The sequence below is a fragment of the Onychostoma macrolepis genome, chromosome 07 (assembly GCF_012432095.1).
Source record: "Onychostoma macrolepis isolate SWU-2019 chromosome 07, ASM1243209v1, whole genome shotgun sequence".
Taxonomy (NCBI): domain Eukaryota; kingdom Metazoa; phylum Chordata; class Actinopteri; order Cypriniformes; family Cyprinidae; genus Onychostoma; species Onychostoma macrolepis.
The window spans coordinates 3,920,420-3,940,141 of NC_081161.1; the positions used below are offsets into that span (position 1 = coordinate 3,920,420).

The 19,722-nt window shown below is 34.8% G+C and overlaps 2 protein-coding genes across 6 annotated transcripts in view; both read right to left on the reverse strand.

The window, feature by feature from the left end:
* Window positions 1-10,737, reverse strand: psmd9 (proteasome 26S subunit, non-ATPase 9). 2 transcript variants are annotated; one of them, XM_058780509.1, is made up of 6 exons: window positions 10,445-10,737; window positions 7,828-7,927; window positions 1,304-1,491; window positions 897-998; window positions 658-746; window positions 1-536 (listed from the first exon to the last, which is right to left on the reverse strand). In XM_058780509.1, the coding sequence occupies exons 1-6, from the start codon at window positions 10,565-10,567 to the stop codon at window positions 509-511; spliced, it is 630 nt and encodes a 209-aa protein (XP_058636492.1). In that variant the 5' UTR covers window positions 10,568-10,737; the 3' UTR covers window positions 1-508. The 2 variants fall into 2 exon arrangements, with proteins under 2 accessions (XP_058636492.1, XP_058636491.1); XM_058780508.1 differs by having other exon boundaries at window positions 7,828-7,930.
* A 4,858-nt stretch (window positions 10,738-15,595) lies between these two features.
* lrp4 (low density lipoprotein receptor-related protein 4) overlaps window positions 15,596-19,722 on the reverse strand; it is a 98,327-nt gene continuing 94,200 nt past the window's right edge. For 3 of the 4 annotated variants that reach the window (XM_058782235.1, XM_058782234.1, XM_058782237.1), the window contains 5 exons: window positions 19,168-19,270; window positions 19,009-19,073; window positions 18,837-18,924; window positions 18,604-18,745; window positions 15,596-16,074 (listed from right to left, as the gene is read on the reverse strand). In XM_058782235.1, coding sequence (XP_058638218.1) covers window positions 15,736-16,074; window positions 18,604-18,745; window positions 18,837-18,924; window positions 19,009-19,073; window positions 19,168-19,270 — 737 coding nt within the window. In that variant the 3' untranslated portion in view covers window positions 15,596-15,735. Of the gene's footprint in view, window positions 16,075-18,357; window positions 18,436-18,603; window positions 18,746-18,836; window positions 18,925-19,008; window positions 19,074-19,167; window positions 19,271-19,722 lie in introns of all 4 variants that reach the window. The other variant, XM_058782236.1, reaches the window with a different exon arrangement.

Consider the following 19,722-nt stretch of genomic DNA (forward strand, 5'->3'; position numbering starts at 1 on the left):
AAACGTTTCCAAGTCAGTTTTAATCCGATTTTCATATAAGAAAAAGAAAAGACTGAAATCCTGTACTATGTGTATCACTCATATTAAAAGGATAGTTCACCCAAAAAATGAAAATTCAAACATTATTTACCCTGGTGTTCTTCTAATAAAACTGTAACCGTAACGAAGCGTATGCAGCTTATGCAACCTTTCAGAGCCCACTCACTTCAGAATGACTCTGCTCTTACCATTCAGCTGTTTTAACATAAACATGTTAGGAACTTTTGCATATGGATGCAAGAAATGTAAAAGGAGAAAAAGGTAAGTAAAAACATTGCTAATAAATTCTCTGCTCATCCTTTCTGACAGATTAAGTAAGTCTGATACTAAATGGTCTGTCATCTCTCCTTGGTCATTTATTTACTTAACTCAATTTTACAATGAATGCAAAAGCAAAACTGAAATTAACCCAATGCAAATTTATTTAGTGCAGAAGAGGTGCGTTGTTTGATCCTTGCCCTTTCACTGGTCATCTGTGGAGAGGTACTAAGTTGCACCTATTGACAGAAAAATAAATATGTCACTAGAAATGATATTCAATTGTTTTTTAACAGAGTTCATTAAAGCCTTTACCTTTTCCTAATTAAATTGAATAAATACAATAAAGACATTACTTACCCCAGTAGTCCTCTACCAGACCACTGCTTCGGAGTCAAATTAAGATGTACTTCTTGTCCACTTCGAATTACTCCAACACGTAGGGATTTCTACGGTAAACAGATATTAACAAAGACAAAATTAAACTGAATCGTGTAGTATATGATCAGGAATGCAAAGTATTAAAAGTAAGTAAGTACATAAGTAAATGTGCTACAGTTTTTTTAACTAAAAGGAAAGCGTTTGGAGGAACAACAAACCCCTTCACTATGTTGGACAACAGAAGCAACGTCACGCAGATTCCTGAAGTTTTGTGTATTTATGGACCCAAACTCTATAATCTCATCACCAACTCGCAAACCCTACAAACGGAGGAGAGCAGAAATCTGTTTTAAACTCTCTAGTTGCATCATCAGTTTCTGTATAGGCTCAAAAGAGACTTAAGTACTACTATGAAACGAAATAAACCTTGCAATCTTTCCAACTTAGAAGAACACAATTAACATGTAATCGGTATAATGTAATGATTTTAAATATACAGGATCTTAAAGTCAACATTAAACAACATTTACAGTTAAGTTGCAACCTATTTTACTTCTCTAATATTGCATATTCATTTACAAGCAAAGTTTTTAACTTTTAAGTTAGAAGTGGGGCACAAACTCACGGCCTGAAAAGCAGGGGAGCCTTGTGTTACGGCATCTACCAGTGCAAACGGGGCTGGCAGAGACACAGTCGGCTCAGTGACTTCCATCTTCGTCTCATCTTTCCCATGTTTGACCCTTGCTGTTGCATGCAGCTTATGAAGTGCCTCCTCGATCTCCACCATGATAGCTTTGTGATCATTCTGTAAACCTTAAATTATATTTAAAAAAAAAAGAAAAATAACTTAAAGTTACAAAAAAGGCAAATGATTAGTATATATATATATATATATACACACACACACACATATAGGTGCTGGTCATATAATTAGTATATCATCAAAAAGTTGATTTATTTCACTAATTCCATTCAAAAAGTGAAACTTGTATATTATATTCATTCATTACACACAGACTGATATATTTCAAATGTTTATTTCTTTTAATTTTGATGATTAGAGCTTACAGCTCATGAAAGTCAAAAATCAGTATCTCAAAATATTAGAATATTACTTAAGACCAATACAAAGAAAGGATTTTTAGAAATCTTGGCCAACTGAAAAGTATGAGCATGTACAGCACTCAATACTTAGTTGGGGCTCCTTTTGCCTGAATTACTGCAGCAATGCGGCGTGGCATGGAGTCGATCAGTCTGTGGCACTGCTCAGGTGTTATGAGAGCCCAGGTTGCTCTGATAGTGGCCTTCAGCTCATCTGCATTGTTGGGTCTGGTGTCTCTCATCTTCCTCTTGACAATACCCCATAGATTCTCTCTGGGGTTCAGGTCAGGCGAGTTTGCTGGCCAGTCAAGCACAGTAACACTATGGTCATTGAACCAGCTTTTGGTACCTTTGGCAGTGTGGGCAGGTGCCAAGTCCTGCTGGAAAATGAAATCAGCATCTCCATAAAGCTTGTCAACAGAAGGAAGCCTGAAGTGCTCTAAAATTTCCTGGTAGATGGCTGCGTTGACTGTGGACATCAGAAAACACAGTGGACCAACACCAGCAGATGACATGGCAGCCCAAATCATCACTGACTGTGGAAACTTCACACTGGACTTCAAGCAACATGGATTCTGTGCCTCTCCACTCTTCCTTCAGACTCTGGGACCTTGATTTCCAAATGAAATGTAAAATTTATTTTCATCTGAAAAGAGGACTTTGGACCACTGAGCAACAGTCCAGTTCTTTTTCTCCACAGCCCAGGTAAGACTCTTCTGACGTTGTCTCTGGTTCAGAAGTGGCTTGGTAGCCCTTTTCCTGAAGACGTCTGAGCGTGGTGACTCTTGATGCACTGACTCCAGCTTCAGTTCTCTCCTTGTGAAGCTCTCCCAAGTGTTTGAATCGGCTTTGCTTGACTGTATTCTCAAGTTTGCGGTCATCCCTGTTGCTTGTGCACCTTTTCCTACCCAAATTCTTCCTTCCAGTCAACTTTGTATTTAATATGCTTTGATACAGCACTCTGTAAACAGCCACACCTTTCAGTAATGACCTTCTGTGACTTACCCTCTTTGTGGAGGGTGTCAATGTTCGTCTTCTGGATCATTGCCAAGTCAGCAGTGTTCCCCATTATTGTGGTTTCAAAGAACAAGAGATACCCAGAATTTATACTGTAGGGATGGTCATTTATTCAAACTCAAATGTAAATATTCTAATATTTTGAGATACGGATTTTTGACTTTCATGAGCTGTAAGCTCTAATCATCAAAATTAAAAGAAATAAACATTTGAAATATATCAGTCTGTGTGTAATGAATGAATAGAATATACAAGTTTCACTTTTTGAATGGAATTAGTGAAATAAATCAACTTTTTGATGATATTCTAATTATATGACCAGCACCTGTACATATACATATATATATATACACACACATATACAGTGAGTACGGAAAGTATTCAGACCCCCTTAAATTTTTCACTCTGTTATTTTGCTAAAATCATTTAAGTTCATTTTTTCCTCATTAATGTACACACAGCACCCCATATTGACAGAAATACACAGAATTGTTGACATTTTTGCAGATTTATTAAAAAAAGAAAAACTGAAATATCACATGGTCCTAAGTATTCAGACCCTTTGCTGTGACACTCATATATTTAACTCAGGTGCTGTCCATTTCTTCTGATCATCCTTGAGATGGTTCTACACCTTCATTTGAGTCCAGCTGTGTTTGATTATACTGATTGGACTTGATTAGGAAAGCCACACACCTGTCTATATAAGACCTTACAGCTCACAGTGCATGTCAGAGCAAATGAGAATCATGAGGTCAAAGGAACTGCCTGAAGAGCTCAGAGACAGAATTGTGGCAAGGCACAGATCTGGCCAAGGTTACAAAAAACATTTCTGCTGCACTTAAGGTTCCTAAGAGCACAGTGGCCTCCATAATCCTTAAATGGAAGATGTTTGGGACGACCAGAACCCTTCCTAGAGCTGGCCGTCCGGCCAAACTGAGCTATCGGGGGAGAAGAGCCTTGGTGAGAGAGGTAAAGAAGAACCCAAAGATCACTGTGGCTGAGCTCCAGAGATGCAGTCGGGAGATGGGAGAAAGTTGTAGAAAGTCAACCATCACCGCAGCCCTCCACCAGTCGGGGCTTTATGGCAGAGTGGCCCGACAGAAGCCTCTCCTCAGTGCAAGACACATGAAAGCCCGCATGGAATTTGCTAAAAAACACCTGAATAAGATTCTCTGGTCTGATGAGACCAAGATATAACTTTTTGGCCTTAATTCTAAGTGGTATGTGTGGAGAAAACCAGGCACTGCTCATCACCTGTCCAATATAGTCCCAACAGTGAAGCATGGTGGTGGCAGCATCATGCTGTGGGGTGTTTTTCAGCTGCAGGGACAGGACGACTGGTTGCAATCGAGGGAAAGATGAATGCGGCCAAGTACAGGGATATCCTGGACGAAAACCTTCTCCAGAGTGCTCAGGACCTCAGACTGGGCAAGGTTTACCTTCCAACAAGACAATGACCCTAAGCACACAGCTAAAATAACGAAGGAGTGGCTTCACAACAACTCCGTGACTGTTCTTGAATGGCCCAGCCAGAGCCCTGACTTAAACCCAATTGAGCATCTCTGGAGAGACCTAAAATGGCTGTCCACCAACGCTTTACCATCCAACCTGACAGAACTGGAGAGGATCTGCAAGGAGGAATGGCAGAGGATCCCCAAATCCAGGTGTGAAAAACTTGTTGCATCTTTCCCAAAAGACTCATGGCTGTATTAGATCAAAAGGGTGCTTCTACTAAATACTGAGCAAAGGGTCTGAATACTTAGGACCATGTGATATTTCAGTTTTCTTTTTAATAAATCTGCAAAAATGTCAACAATTCTGTGTTTTTCTGTCAATATGGGGTGCTGTGTGAACATTAATGAGGAAAAAAAAAATGAACAAATGATTTTAGCAAATGGCTGCAATATAACAAAGAGTGAAAAATTTAAGGGGGTCTGAATACTTTCCATACCCACTGTGTGTGTGTGTGTGTGTGTATATATATATATACACACACACACACACACACACACACACACAGGGCTGCCAACTTTTGAGTTCAATTTGGAGTGAGAATTCCCACAGTGGGTTGGTTATAAAACATCAGAGTTTTGTTTGACATCTGGACATGCCTAGTAGTTGTCATAGGGAGGGTGGGGTAAGTTGACCCACACCTTGTATCTTGCCAACTGTACAATTGTACTGTCATGTGCCCTTATATTTTGGAACCACTCATCATTTCTGCCAGACTGTGAAAAGAAGAAACACATGGGGGGAATGGAAGTCACCCATTTATTTTAAAAACTGTTTTGGCTTGTTAAAGTAAAATTTTAGCATAACAGATGTAATGGCTGTTACATCAAAGTAAATTTATCCAGGTCTAATAAATATATATGATGCATATAGGTGATTTAGCAACATATAATACCATGCCAATCATATAGCTAAATATTAGCCTGAATTGGTAAACAAGCAATTTTTTATTTTTTCCCAAAATGGCAGCTCTGGGGCAAAGTGATCCAAATGCTGTGGGGTAAATTGCATTTTAACTTACCCCACCATAAGGCACTGTAGTTAAGTTAAATCTCTGAAGTACAAACTGGTATTTTAATGTGATATTACACAACTGATTTAGGTTATCATCAGGGCCATCCGATCACACCGAATACGTTTTTTAGTTCTGAAAACGCACCACGCTGACTTTTTTGGTGACTTTAAAAAAAAAAAAAAAAGAGCAGTGTGCTGCAGTTTTTTTATGTTGCTAGGCAACCACCGAATCAGCAGAGAGCATTCCTGCAAAAACGCTTGGCACAGCAGGCGGCTAAAACGCGAGGTGCCCGGGGCGCAGAACGCTCACTGCCAACAGAAAACAATTCAAAAAAGGCGCCTCTCACTGCAAAAAATGTGTTCGGTGTGATAGGGGCCTAATTCAGTTTTTTTATTTAACAAACTCTCTGTTTAATCTGTTTTTTGGGAAGATTACAACTTAACATATTAAACAATTAAAGATTGAAATTTAAACTTCATTTAGTTGGTTTTATGTTGTTTAAGTTAGCTTTAAGAAAAGAAATATGACTGTTTGAAAAAGGAAATTTGATTATTAAATTAGTTTTTAAGAGTTAAATTATCTTAAAATTTCACATGGGTTTGAATCAGATTCAATGAGATGGTCAGTTCACACCCACTAACTTATCAACTTACCCCCACCCTGGGGCAAATTGAACCACAGAAACACTTTTTTTATAAGAAGCCATATTTTTAGTACCCTTTGTCCTTATTCTGATAATTGAAAATGACAGGAAACATCCTGAAATTACATCTGGATACTTTCACTGTACTTCTGCGTCATTTTCCCTTATCTTGAGGACCACATATGTAAAAAATGGCTCATCTTACCCCACTTTCCCCTACTGTGTTTTTATAACAAAATTATGGGAAATAACTGTTGCAGTGCTGCAAAACTATTAACTTTTTAACACTACAATAATAGCAATGTATGGCAAAGAACTGCAAGATTTAGCCTACTATTCATTACTTTTATAAATAATTGCAACTGCAATTATTTATAAGTAGGCCTATTATATTTCAAAAATTTTGCTATTAATCTTTTAGTCTGCATTGCTTGAACATCTATTTTGAGAAATGATATTCTTCTCCCATTCGAAAATGAATCCCGCATTTATGAGGGATTTAGACTGTCACTCCTGAAACTTTGCTGCTTGTATAGCAGCACGAAAAACAAACCTTTTTTTCAAATTCTGAATGGATTAGAATGTGCGTAAATAGCCATTCCTTTAAAATCACTAAAAAGGTGGTCATCGTGATCTCAGAAAGTTCCTTTATAATTAATGAATCTCTTATTTACATCGTATTACAGAGAGATGATTCGCAAGTGTGCGAGAAAAAAAAGTCCGGCGTTTAGAGGTGAGTGGACGCAATGGCCAATCACAGGTGTTCAAGAAATCAACAGATATGTCTGTGAATGGCTACATTGCTCAGTGCTACGAAAACACGTTGTAAATAATCTTGACGCTTTCCAGAGGGCAAACACAAGTGCGCACGGGAGCCTTCATCAAATTTGTTTTGCCAATATCCAATTATTATAGTTTTAACTGAGGGTGCTTTTGACTGCGTGAGAAAATGGATGTGTGGCGTGAGAAAAGTATCAATTGCGTGAGTCTCATGCTGAATGCGTGAGAGTTGGTAGCTCTGTGTATGTGTATATATATATATATATATATATATATAGAGAGAGAGAGAGAGAAAGAGAGAGAGAGAGAGAGAGAGAGAGAGAGATAAGCAAATCAGCATATTAGAATGATTATGTGACACTGAAGACTGGAGTAATGATGCTGAAAATTCAGCTTTGATCACAGCAATTAAATTACATTTTACAGTATATTCACATAGAAACTGTTATTTTAAACTGTAAAAATACTTAATATTACTGATTTTACTGTATTTTTGATCAAATAATTGCAGCTTTCGTGAGAGAAGAGACTTCTTTGAAAAACCTTTGAAAATTATTACAAACTTTTGACAGGTAGTGTATATATAAAGAGAGAGACAGTTGTTTATTAAGTATTGTAATTAGATTTCATAATTTTGAGGGTTTTTCTGTACAATGACACATTTTTCTTTCTTTTTTTTCTGTACATATTTGACATTGCTTCCACTATACGTGTGTAGGGTGAACATTAACTTCAGTATGTCAAATTATTGTCAGCTGGAAATTATTGTTACACCGAATGTCATTTTAGTGGGTGTTTTCTGCAAATCACAAAAATGAAATTAATAATAAAAAATTGAATGCTTAGGAAAAAATTTAATTAAAAAGGACACATCCTAATAAACAAAAATAAAACTAATGCTGGATTCAAATGTTATTGTTTTGATGCTTGAAAATTCCTCATCATCTTTTACCCATTTATATACAATTATACATGTCCAAAAGCCAATACTATTATCATAATACTTTTTGTGTTCACTAACACGAAAAGGCGTAAGAACATTCATCACAATCATCTAACAAACAGGTGAAAAACTCACAGAAGATATTGTGCCTTGCTGTTCGAACCTTGTACAAATCCACATCTGCACGAGGAAAGCCTTCCATATCAACCAGAGGAGCGTCCATGCCTACACCGGCCTGCTGTGCAAACACACACACACACACACACACGTTATGAAGAAATGTCTTTAGAAGACTTATATATATATATATATATATAAACATATTCCAAATGTGTTAGTATAACAACACAAAAAAAAAATTTCTTTGTGACTGAAGGACTTGGTTCCCCTACTGTGTAATATTAAACCAAAAGATATCAGTAAGCAACATGGCGATAAGCTGTCTATAATAAACTATATGTGACCCTGGACCACAAAACCAGTCTTAAGTGTCAATTTTTCGAAATTGAGATGTATACATCACCTGAAAGCTGAATAAATAGGCTTTCCATTGATGTATGGTTTGTTAGGATCGGACAATATTTGGCTGAGATGCAACTATTTGAAAATCTGGAATCTGAGGGTGCAAAAAAAAAAATTCGAAATTTTTAGAAAATCGCCTTTAAAGTTGTCCAAATGAAGTTCTTAGCAATGCATATTACTAACCAAAAAAAGTTTTTATACATTTACGGTAAGAAATTTACAAAATATCTTCATGGAACATGATCTTTACTTAATATCCTAATGATTTTTGGCATAATAGAAAAATTTATAATTTTGACCCATACAATGTAATTTTGGCTATTGCTACAAATATACCCCAGCGACTTAAGACTGCTTTTGTGGTCCAGGGTCACATATTACAAATCTATGGCCAAAACCCAGCCATTGAGACAACTGAGAGGGCGGACCAACCACAGTCTAATTGAACGTCTGACTGCATAGTCATATTTTTATTTTATTTTTTTTGTCTTTCGTTAGAGTATTAAATCAATTTTGCAAATGTGAAAAGTGCAGAGTGGGCTTATAAAGTACATGGGTCAATGACAATTTTGTCCTATCTATTATTCAAAATTGATTGGTGGGAACAGGAACTAATATAATAGAGATGTCTTTTATTTAAAGCTGCAGTCCGCAACTTTTTTGGGTAAAAAAATGATCCGAAATCAATATTTGAGCAAGTACATAAACTATCGTGTTCAAAACTATCGTCTTACTTTAGCCCGATTCACAGCGGTTAGCTTATAATAATGTTTTCTAACTTGAGTGGTACGGGTAGGTATTCGCAGGAAATTCGAGCATGCTGCCGCGTCATTACATCACGTCTGTAAACATAAAGAAGTAGTCCCGGCTACTAGGCTGTCGCATGTGAGGATCCTGCAGGAGACGGATCGTTTACAGCCTTTTCTCACAGCAGCTAATAATTAAATGTGTCATTTTGATGGTGGATTGTAATCCAAAAAGGATTGTGTGTTTATGAAACACATGTGAATTAAATTAAAGTATATTTCAGTTTTAAATATGCTTCTGATTAAAGATAGCCTGGGATTACACACGATTTGTATTTTATAAAGAAAACCAGTTCGAAGGGAGCACAGAAATTGAAATCTACATGCTAAAACACACTATAGTCACGCAATGCTGATGTTGTTAACATTAATAATTTGAGAATAAATAACAATAATACTATGCACGGTTTGATGTGATATGAGCTAACCGATCGTTAAATTTAATCACCATTGGTAGCACGATTTACTGTAATGCTTTTTTCCTCAGTTGGTCAGAACAAATGTGGCAGACTTGTTACTTACTTGTTCAGATGGCAATATTAGGGCTGTCATGATAACTACTTTTTGTTGTGTGATATATTGCACCAAAAATTAATTGCGATAAACGATATGGTCATTTTAAGACAATTTTATTTCACTTATTGTGTAATTACAGTATGACAATATAATAGCATAATAATGCAAGTACACTCTTTCAAAGAACAAAGAACATTTTATTCTTAAGAATATTTAGACATTGGAACCGGAATGTGAAAAAAATATATGCTAAATAAATAAAACAAATACAGGCTCATTCACGTTAATTGGCTCTCCTCTCTCATTCGGCTTAAAGCCAAAATGTGCATACTGTATATTTCTGTTTTAATCTGGGAAACATATTTTGTATGTACTACATAATGCATTACTTCATTTTATGCATTTAAAGTCATTTTTGCATGTGTGCGTCACATTCTGTCCTTGTATTAATTTTGACATTATTCTGACTCCATATAAAACCAGTTGGTTTAAGATGCTGCATTTCACTGTTTTGGTAAACTATTTAATAAAATCAAACTGTAAATGTGATTTATTTTATATTTAGGTCGCCATCACGTTACGTATTTCCCTTGTTATTGCAGTTCTGGTTTACACACTACACATTGAACGCTCTCCAAACGCAGTGAAACTACGCAAGGCACGACACACGACCGTAATTAATTATCATTAATAATTATCATTAATTACGAGCGCCAAAGCCGTATTTGGTCGTTACTTCGTCAAGATATAAACGGTTAAACTTTTAAAACCGTTGCGTTCAAATCCACTCCATTTGTTGCGCTGCAAAGAACGCGTTCTGTGAGAACGACATAAACAGCTTCCAAACAGCCAACAAAGTGTATCTTTGGGTTTAATGACAAAACATATTTAAATTGGTTTAAACTTACAGTTTGGAGCATGTCGTAGTATGCTTTAATTTGCTCTTCAATATCTTCCTTTCTTTTTATTAGCAGTCGAACATCTTCAGTAACATTTGGCTTAACAGCGTTGTTTTCCTCTGTCATTTTCATGACAAGTGCTGCCGAAAATCAACGGAATGATCTTTATTAAAGTAATATCTGGATTTTGGGTATTTTATTTCAATAATTCTTCCAAATGTTCTCTCCAAATGATTCAGTAGAAGCTCTGGAAAGTACTGATCCTATTGCTTCTGTGGATTCACTGCCGGGTTGCAAACGAACTAAACGATGCATTACTGCCATCTATGTGCCGGAGTGTGAATCTGACATGCAAAAAAAAAAAAAAAGATAAAGATAAATCTTCAAGGAAAATTTTAATTTTTGTTTGAACCATCTCTTCGAGTCACAGTTAAAGGGATTTCGTATGAAAGAACAAAACTGCAAAAATTAAAATAAATAAATAAATGAATGATGAAATGTCAACGATAAATAAACTGCAGTAACTAAAATAAATAACCCAAAATGGTAACTTTTCAAACCATTTAGAAATAAATATATTAATTTACAAATGTACAAAGGCTATTCGTTGAATTAGTAATATTTGTTTAGGCTATTTATAGACCTTGAATTCCATAAGGAATCTTTTTGTAATTCATTCATTTATTTACAAGAGTTGTAGTATGGTTAATTTTCGTGAGGGAATTTCAGAATTGAATACAACATTGAAAACTTTGGAAGGTTCGATTCATTCTAGTGAATCGGTTCATCCGAAACGGACCTATTTGGGAAGTCCGATTCATTCTAGTGAATCGCTTTGTTCAAACTTCGTGTGCATACTGTATATTTCTGTTTTAATCTGGGAAACATATTTTGTATGTATTACATAATGCATTACTTCATTTTATGCATGTAAAGTCATTTTTGCATGTGTGCGTCATATGCTGTCCTTGTATTAATTTTGACATTATTCTGACTCCATATAAAACCAGTTGGTTTAAGATGCTGTATTTCACTGTTTTGGAGGACCGTTTAGAACGAATTAAGAATGACTCGAATTTTCCAAAAATAAACTTGAAAGATAACCATTTAGAACGAACCGATTCAGTGGAATGAATCGGACTCACCAGCGCCGGTTGGGTTGTCATCTCCTTCGCAGCAAATCATATCCATTTCATCCCCGTGTTATTGATTAACACAAACATAAACTTACAGCTACTAGATTTTGTTGATCGAACTGCTAAGAAAAAATCTCTTTATAATCTTATTGTTTAGTGAACATCACTGCATTAAAGTTCCTGACTGAAGACTGTTCTTGTCAGCTTACAAGTATTTTATTAAAATTGAAAGAGAAATCGTATTGATAAAGTTGTAGCCTACAAGTTTTGCTTGAAACATATTCATGACAGTTTGAAGAAACTGGCACCATACCATTATGTGAATTCAGAAATATAATATTAGGCTACTCCATTGAGGTGTGCTTATATTTGAAATACAGCAGATTTATATTATTATTTTCTACAAGTCTTACAGCCGCTGCCTAGTTGTAATACTCCCATATCTTATAGCTATTAAATTCAAATGCATGAAGTTGTTCTTAATGTCTAACACATATGTATATGGCTGATAGATTTCTAGAAATCTGTGAATTGTGATGTAAAATGTAATAAATGTTTAACAAAATTTAAAAGAAGTACCATATTTGTATTCAAAAGCAAATGCAGTTTTATATTAAAGATAGAAAAAGCAAAGTAAATCACTGTCACACACAGCTTGTTAGTATTGCAAAGGAGAACTACATATACAGCATCTTCATATTTACATACAAGTTACAACCAATGAAAATTATAAATATATCTTAGTTAACTTACAGCAGTTACATGTGACTGGAACAAAAAAAAAAAAAAAAAGGACAAAGAGCACTCTGTTAAATAACTGGCACCAACCCTACAAACAAATGAAGTGGTTATATAATTTAAATGAATAAAATTAATGCATGTTTGTTCAAAAGACTCTGTATACACTGTGAAAATCTGACATCTTTTCTGAAAAACAAGGAGGGGAGGAAGAGGAACTAAACAAGCGTTCATCTCCGCTTGCCTCGTCAGCCAACAATCTGAGCTGCCAAGACCAATAAACTACTGTGTGGCCTGAACGCGCCATGAGTTTTAGCAGCAAAAACATAGTCCTGAACCCTGGAGAACTTCCTCCAAGGTGGTTTTGAGAACTCAAATACATATGGGTTCATAACAATCCTCAAAAGAAACTTTACAGAAAATAAACCTGTACAAAACAAATCCGAAAGCATCATAAACATTTCCAAATATAGAGGTGAACCTCACAAGAACGACAACAACAAAAACACACGTCCAAGTCAAGCTCAACCCAAAATAAAAAGAAAAGTCTATTTTAGAATGTTTAGCACTTTTGCAAAGTGAGTTTATTTTCATGAACATTAAATACGTTCTCACGCTTATTATCCTAAATAACATCTCATACTGGATTCTAATGAATTAAAGTACAGTATTTGTTTTATTTATGGTATTACAGTATAAAGGCAATACAAAAACACTACCACGGTGTATAAATACTTTACAATTCAAATATATTACAATAACGAGAATCTATTATTATTATTATTTGCATTACGGTATTGAGAAATAATGGGATTACTCCTAGAAAATTCGAACAAAACTGCGTCTTATTTCTTTTCATTTTGGGGTAAACATGACCTGGACATGATCCTGACAGATTTTGTGACGTTCACCCGTCAGTCGCATTCACCTACACATTAGCATAGCCTTATCGTTTCATAGACGGCTAAATCATGTGCAAGTGCAAAGGTGCTTTACTGGTTGACTGTGGTTTGTTTTGGTTGCTAAATAAACTCTGAACATATTTTTAACATCAAAAGAAGAAAAGCCAGAACCATGTACCGTAAAAGTTAAAAGTTTGGAATAATTAACATTTTTTACCGTTTTTGTAAAGTCTCATGCTCACCAAGGTTGTATTTACTACTATTACTTTTGGTGTTCAAATATTAATAGCGATTCTTCTTATTATAAATGTTGAAAACAGTTGTGCTACTTAATACATTTGTGCATTTTGTTTTTAGGAAAGTTCAAAAGAACAGCGTGTATTTGAAATGGAAATCTTTTGTGTCATTATAAATGTCACTTGTGATTAACTGAATGCATCCTTGATGAATAAAACGATTCATTTCTTTTCTTTCTTTTACCTCAGACATTTGAATGGCAGAAAATGTGTTTTCAACTTTGATAAGAAACTTTTCTTGAGCAGTAAATCAGCATATTAGACACTAAAGACTGGAGTAATGATGCTGAAAATTCAGCGCTGCATCACAGGAATAAATTACATTTTACAATATATTACAACAGAAAGCAGTTCTTTAAAATCGTAATGTGTCACAACTGTATTTTTGATCAAATAAATGCAACCTTAGACACATAAAAAAAATCTTAATTATTCCAAACTTTTGACACCCGGCGTACATATATATTTAAAAACTGGCTTCATCCTTGACAAAACAACTGTAATACTCTTTAAAATGGATTGTAATTTATTAAGAAATATTCAGTGTAACTAAAAAACAGATTCTTCATGAGTGTGTGAATTCTGTCCTTTGGCACCATCACAAACGTGTGAGAACGAGTCTTTCAACAGTCCTGATGCTTTTAAAACTACTTCAAAAGAAGAAAACATTAAAAACCCAATCCAAAGTACAGAAAGTCCATAAATACATTTCATCGTGGCAAGATGAGGGCTGGATGCTGACACACCTCGCGAGAGAGCGTTTACTAAACCGACAGTCCGTGGACTGGAAACATGAGCTCGCATTAGAAACAAAAAGCAGTTTACTTCAAAGAGTTTCTCTCGTATACAAAAAAAGGCTCAAAATATCTGTCAGACTCTTTCTGTTTCCTTCTCACAAGGTCTCTGACTCCAGCGTGCTTCGTCCTTCTCCGTAGTTTACAAAAAGCCGTTGCGTAGTCCGAGAGGAGAGGAGAGGCGATCCAGATGAACTGAGCGAGATGATGGAGGGTTTGTGTGCACGAATGTCGCCGTACCGTTTTTATGTGTGTATTATTGACGTTTAGAGTAATGCAAAGGAAACTTTCAAGTATGAGGTCTGTCTCAAATCTATTTACAGTTAATTTGGCTGTTGGTGTATGTATGCATTAGCTTTCCTCTGTGTCAGTTGCTTAAGTATATATATGTATATATTAGCACTGTCAAACAATTAATCGTGATTAATCGCATCCAAAAGAAAAGTTTTTGTTTACATAATACATGTATGTGTACTGTGTATATTTATTATGTATATGAAGAGTTTATTTGCAAAAACATAACTCCGGGGTTTTTTTTAATTTTCAAAAATCATGTTTTTTATTATGTTATCATGTTTATATTGTGTTTTATTGTGTTAGTTAGCTGTATTGTTTTTGCTATTTTTGAACCCAATCAAAATAACCCAACTGCAGTTTGATTGAGAGTGCACAAAAAAAAACATGATTTTTGAAAATATAACAGAGTTATCTGTTTTTGCAAATTAAGTCTTCATATATAAATACACACACATACAGTATATATTTTGAAAATATTTACATGTATATACATTTATATTCTTATATTTTATATAAATGAAGGGTTTATTTGCAAAAACGGATAACTCTGTTTTTTGAAATATTCAAAAATCATATTTTATTATGTTATGTTTTTATTGTGTTAGTTATCTGTATGTTTTAGTTATTTTTTAACCTAATCAAAAAAAAAAAAAAAAAAAAAACTGCAGTCTGATTGCGATTAATTTGAATGAGTTATCCGTTTTTGCAAATGAACTCTTCAAATATATACATAACATTTTTCTTAATTATATACATGAATGTGTTTGTATTATATATATATATATATATATATATATATATATATATATATATATATATATATATATATATATATATATATATATATATATATATATATATATATATATATATATATATATATATATATATATATATATATATATATATATATATATATATATATATACTCAGTGTACACATATTATTATAAAAACTTATTTTGGATGCGATTAATCGTTTGACAGCACTAGTGTGTGTGTATATATATATATATATATATATATATATGGTCCGTATGACCGTACCTACCTGTTTGACTTCTAATAACAGTGTATTCAAGCCTTTTTCTGGTCAGAAGTTTCTGCCCCCATGGTGACCGTGTTTGTTAGTACAGTTTCACACTTCGCTCTCAGTAGAGGCTTTACGGTTGGGGACCCAGCCGGTGTCGGGATGCGCGCTGTGATGCTGAGCCGTCACGGCGTGGGCGGTGCTGAGACTCGAGCACTCTGATTGGTCGCCCTGCAGCAGCTGTTCGGTCTCTCCGTCGTTCAGAGAGGCAGAGCTCGCCTGTAGCGAGACGGTATCCGTGCGCATACAGGCATGAAGCCCGGCTCCTCGGCACACCTTCAACTGTCTCAAGTCTTCCCAGTAAAGATCGTCTCCTGAGAGCAGACACACGCCTTCCACGATGCGGATCTTCTCTTTAGTGTAGCCTCCATCACAAACGCCCTGGACCTACAGATAGCATTTGAAGTGAGATTCGATTTGGCAGACATAGTCAAACCAAACATTATTCAGACACCAGATATAATTTTTTACTAGTGGGTGCAGGACACTATAGTTCATTTATGTAAGTGAGCATAGCAAAATAAGGTGTGACATATTACACCCAAAAATTCTTCATACAGTGGACTAACGGTAAAATTTGGGATCAAAAATTATTCAGACACTCTGATCTGACCATGTTTTGCTGACGTGTTTCTCTTTAATTGCTAATGCAACCTTTTTACACCACAGACTGAACAAAATGAAGCATTGCTTGGTAATTGGTTGAGCTAAATTGATATTTAATTGTGTACTTAAATTTAACAGCTGACAGCTATTCAACTGAATTCATTACATACCTTTCTATCAAAGTTATGACATTATCAAGATGAATTTGTTCTGACACGGTTTAACTCGTCATATTTTATTACCATTTTCTAAACTATAGTGAATAAACGATGATAATGTGAGAAATGTTGAAGGTGTCTGAATACATTTTGGTTTGACTAATTACCGTGAAAAAGAAGTGCACTTTAGCATACTTTTAAAAAGAGCACTTAATATGAAAATAATATAATTTAAAAGAACATGCGTGTATAATGCATGCAATGTTTTCAGACACTTAACTGCATGTTAATTGCAACTGAATGTTAAAAATATGTTATGTTATGTATTATAATTTGAATTTATATTAAATGCATTAAGTTGAAATTTAGAGTGCTTTTGACCCACTTAAAGAAATAGTTCACCCCAAAATGAAAATGTACTCAGCCTCAGGCCATCCAAGATCTAGATGAGTTTGTATCTTCATCAGATTTGGAGAAATGTAGCATTGCATCACTTGCTCAGCAATGGATCATCTGCAGTGAATGGGTGCCGTCAGAATCTCAATACACAACACACCACTCCAGTCCATCAATTAATGTCTTGTGAAGCAAAAAGCTGTGTGTTTATAAGAGAAAAATATATAAAGATGTTTTTTAATTTTAAACAATCGCTTTTGGCTAAAATACGAGTCCTCTATCCATAATATTGATTTCTCCAGTGAAAAAGTCATTTCCTCTTAATCAGGAGAGAAATTGGCACAGATCAAGCAGTGTTTACAAGCAAAAACAGCCCAAAACAATTCTAAACAAATATGTGGGTGGACTTTGATGTGAGAGGACAGCAGAGGATGGACTTTTTCACTGGAGGAAGCGTTATTATGGATTATAGACTCATATTTTAGCCGGAAGCAAAGGTTTAAAGTTAAAACATTTTAATGATGGATTTGTTTCTTACAAACACACAGCTTTTATCTTCTCAAGATGTTAACTGATGGACTGGAGTGAATTATTGTGATGTTTTTATCAGCTGTTTGGACTCTCATTCTGACGGCACCCATTCACTGCAGAGGATCCACTGCTGAGCGAGTGATGTAATTATACATTTACCCAGATCTGATGAAGAAACAAACTCATCTACATCTTGGATTACTTCTATTGTTTTAAAAATATGATTAAAGTTTATAGCTGGTTGTACCTACAAACATTTATGGTAAACTGGAATATACCCCAATTTCATTTCTATTAAAACTCGTATGTCATGTATTTAAATATATTTGTCATTTCACATTTGTATGAAGAAGCTGAAATTTAGCATATTTAAAATATATTAATTTTACATTTAATATTGAACGACACAAATTATAAATCAAGTTCACATGCACATTATATTCAACACAATTGAGCACACTTTTTTCCACTAATTTTAGTAGTATAGTTATTTATGTATACAGTACATAGTATACATTGTATATATTATAGAACAGTTATTGTAATGTATAGAATTACAATCATCAAGTCAACATGAAATTGCATTCACAACCCATTTTACTTCTATAATGTGATGCACTGACTAGTTGGGGAACTTAAATGTTAATTTTAAAACAGTACAGTACTTCTTTTTATGGCATTAAGAAAAGAAAAAACAAAAACAAAAACAAACGAACACTGCAACCACTGCACTTCACAGGCAATGCTCACACTTCATGCAACCTCAGGCAGAATATACTAAGAAACCAGTCTATAACAATGTATTATCATTTTAACACATTGTAACAACTATAAATGCTATCTTTTTTTGCACTCAAATGCAAAAATCTTATTACATGCAAGAAGAAAAAGATGCTGGATTTGAGATCAAGCAGTTGGTCACAATCACACGGCTGACTTTAAATATGGGAAGCAATATTTTCCCAATTTGTTGAACTACCTTGTTTGCCATTCTGATGAAAATAAAAGGGGGATGTCAAAAGATGAAAGGAGAAAGGGAGTTGTAAGGATGATTGAGCTGTCATGGAGAACATGGGGGAAAAAAAAAAAAGATGAGCGGGATCTGAGACTCTGTAAAATACTGCTCATGAAAAATATAAAACCAGTTCATCTTGATGAGAACAATTATATCAGTCATGGCTGACGTCAAACAACAACAGCACATCTAAATGAATGAAAACAATACCTCTTTTTTATATCGCAGCTGGTTGTTTATCGCGGGTTTCTGTGCAGTCTCTATTTTAACCTCCTGTGTTGATGTCCTGTATGAAGGGTTGCTGTAAGTCAAGTTGCTCACTCCTGGATCTGCAAACTTGAATTTTTTGTGCCTTGAAAGCAAACAATAACAACATAATCAAATATTCATCTTGAGCAGCTGGGAAAAGTAATGCATTCATAAAGTGCTTCATTTAACCTTACCTGTAAATAATGAATGCAGCGATGAGTATCAGGATGGCCAGTATTGAAAGAGCTCCACCAATCACGTAGCTGATATGAGGGCTCTCATCTTCATACAGAGAAGTGTAAATGGTCAATTCATGCTTGATTTACTCTTATGAAACTATTTAAAATCAGAGTTGTAATCATTTACCACGAGGTGCAGACACCACATTGTTCTGGATGCAGTCCTCTTGATTGAGACTTGCATCTGTACAACTAAGGAGAAAATGATTGGATTATACTGACAATATTTCACTTAATTCTTAAAGAAAACTTTTTTTTTTAGACTGGATAGCTGCAGTTGACTTACTTGACCCCTGACAGGCCCTGATGAGGTTTCTCTGTGGGGTGTTTTTTGGGGGCTTGAGTACCTTTAGAGTCTTTCTCAGATGCCGTAGGAATGTAACCAGAGACTAGTCCAGAAACAGCATTGAAATATTACAGACTCTATTTACAGTATGCTATTTTTTATTTTATTTAATTAATAATAAAGACATGCAATTATTATTCACTTGCAATGGAAAGATGCTTACATAGACCAAAATTCTGATTCATATAGGCATATTCTTATTCAAATTTCTAGATAACAGAATATTGGTTTAATCTGGTTGATAATGATAATCAGTGTTGCAATTGTAATCAACTAAAGATAAATAGAATTAGAAATAACAAAAACTAATACATAATATTACTAATAAATTACTATTGCCCCAAAATATTATTAAATACAATCATACATAAATAATTAGGGATGCACGATATTGGATTTTGCCGATATCTGATATGCCGATATTTTTCAACTCATTTTGGCCGATGCCGATATATTTCCTTTTGTTTGGAAACACCAAGTCTCTCCTGTGTGGAA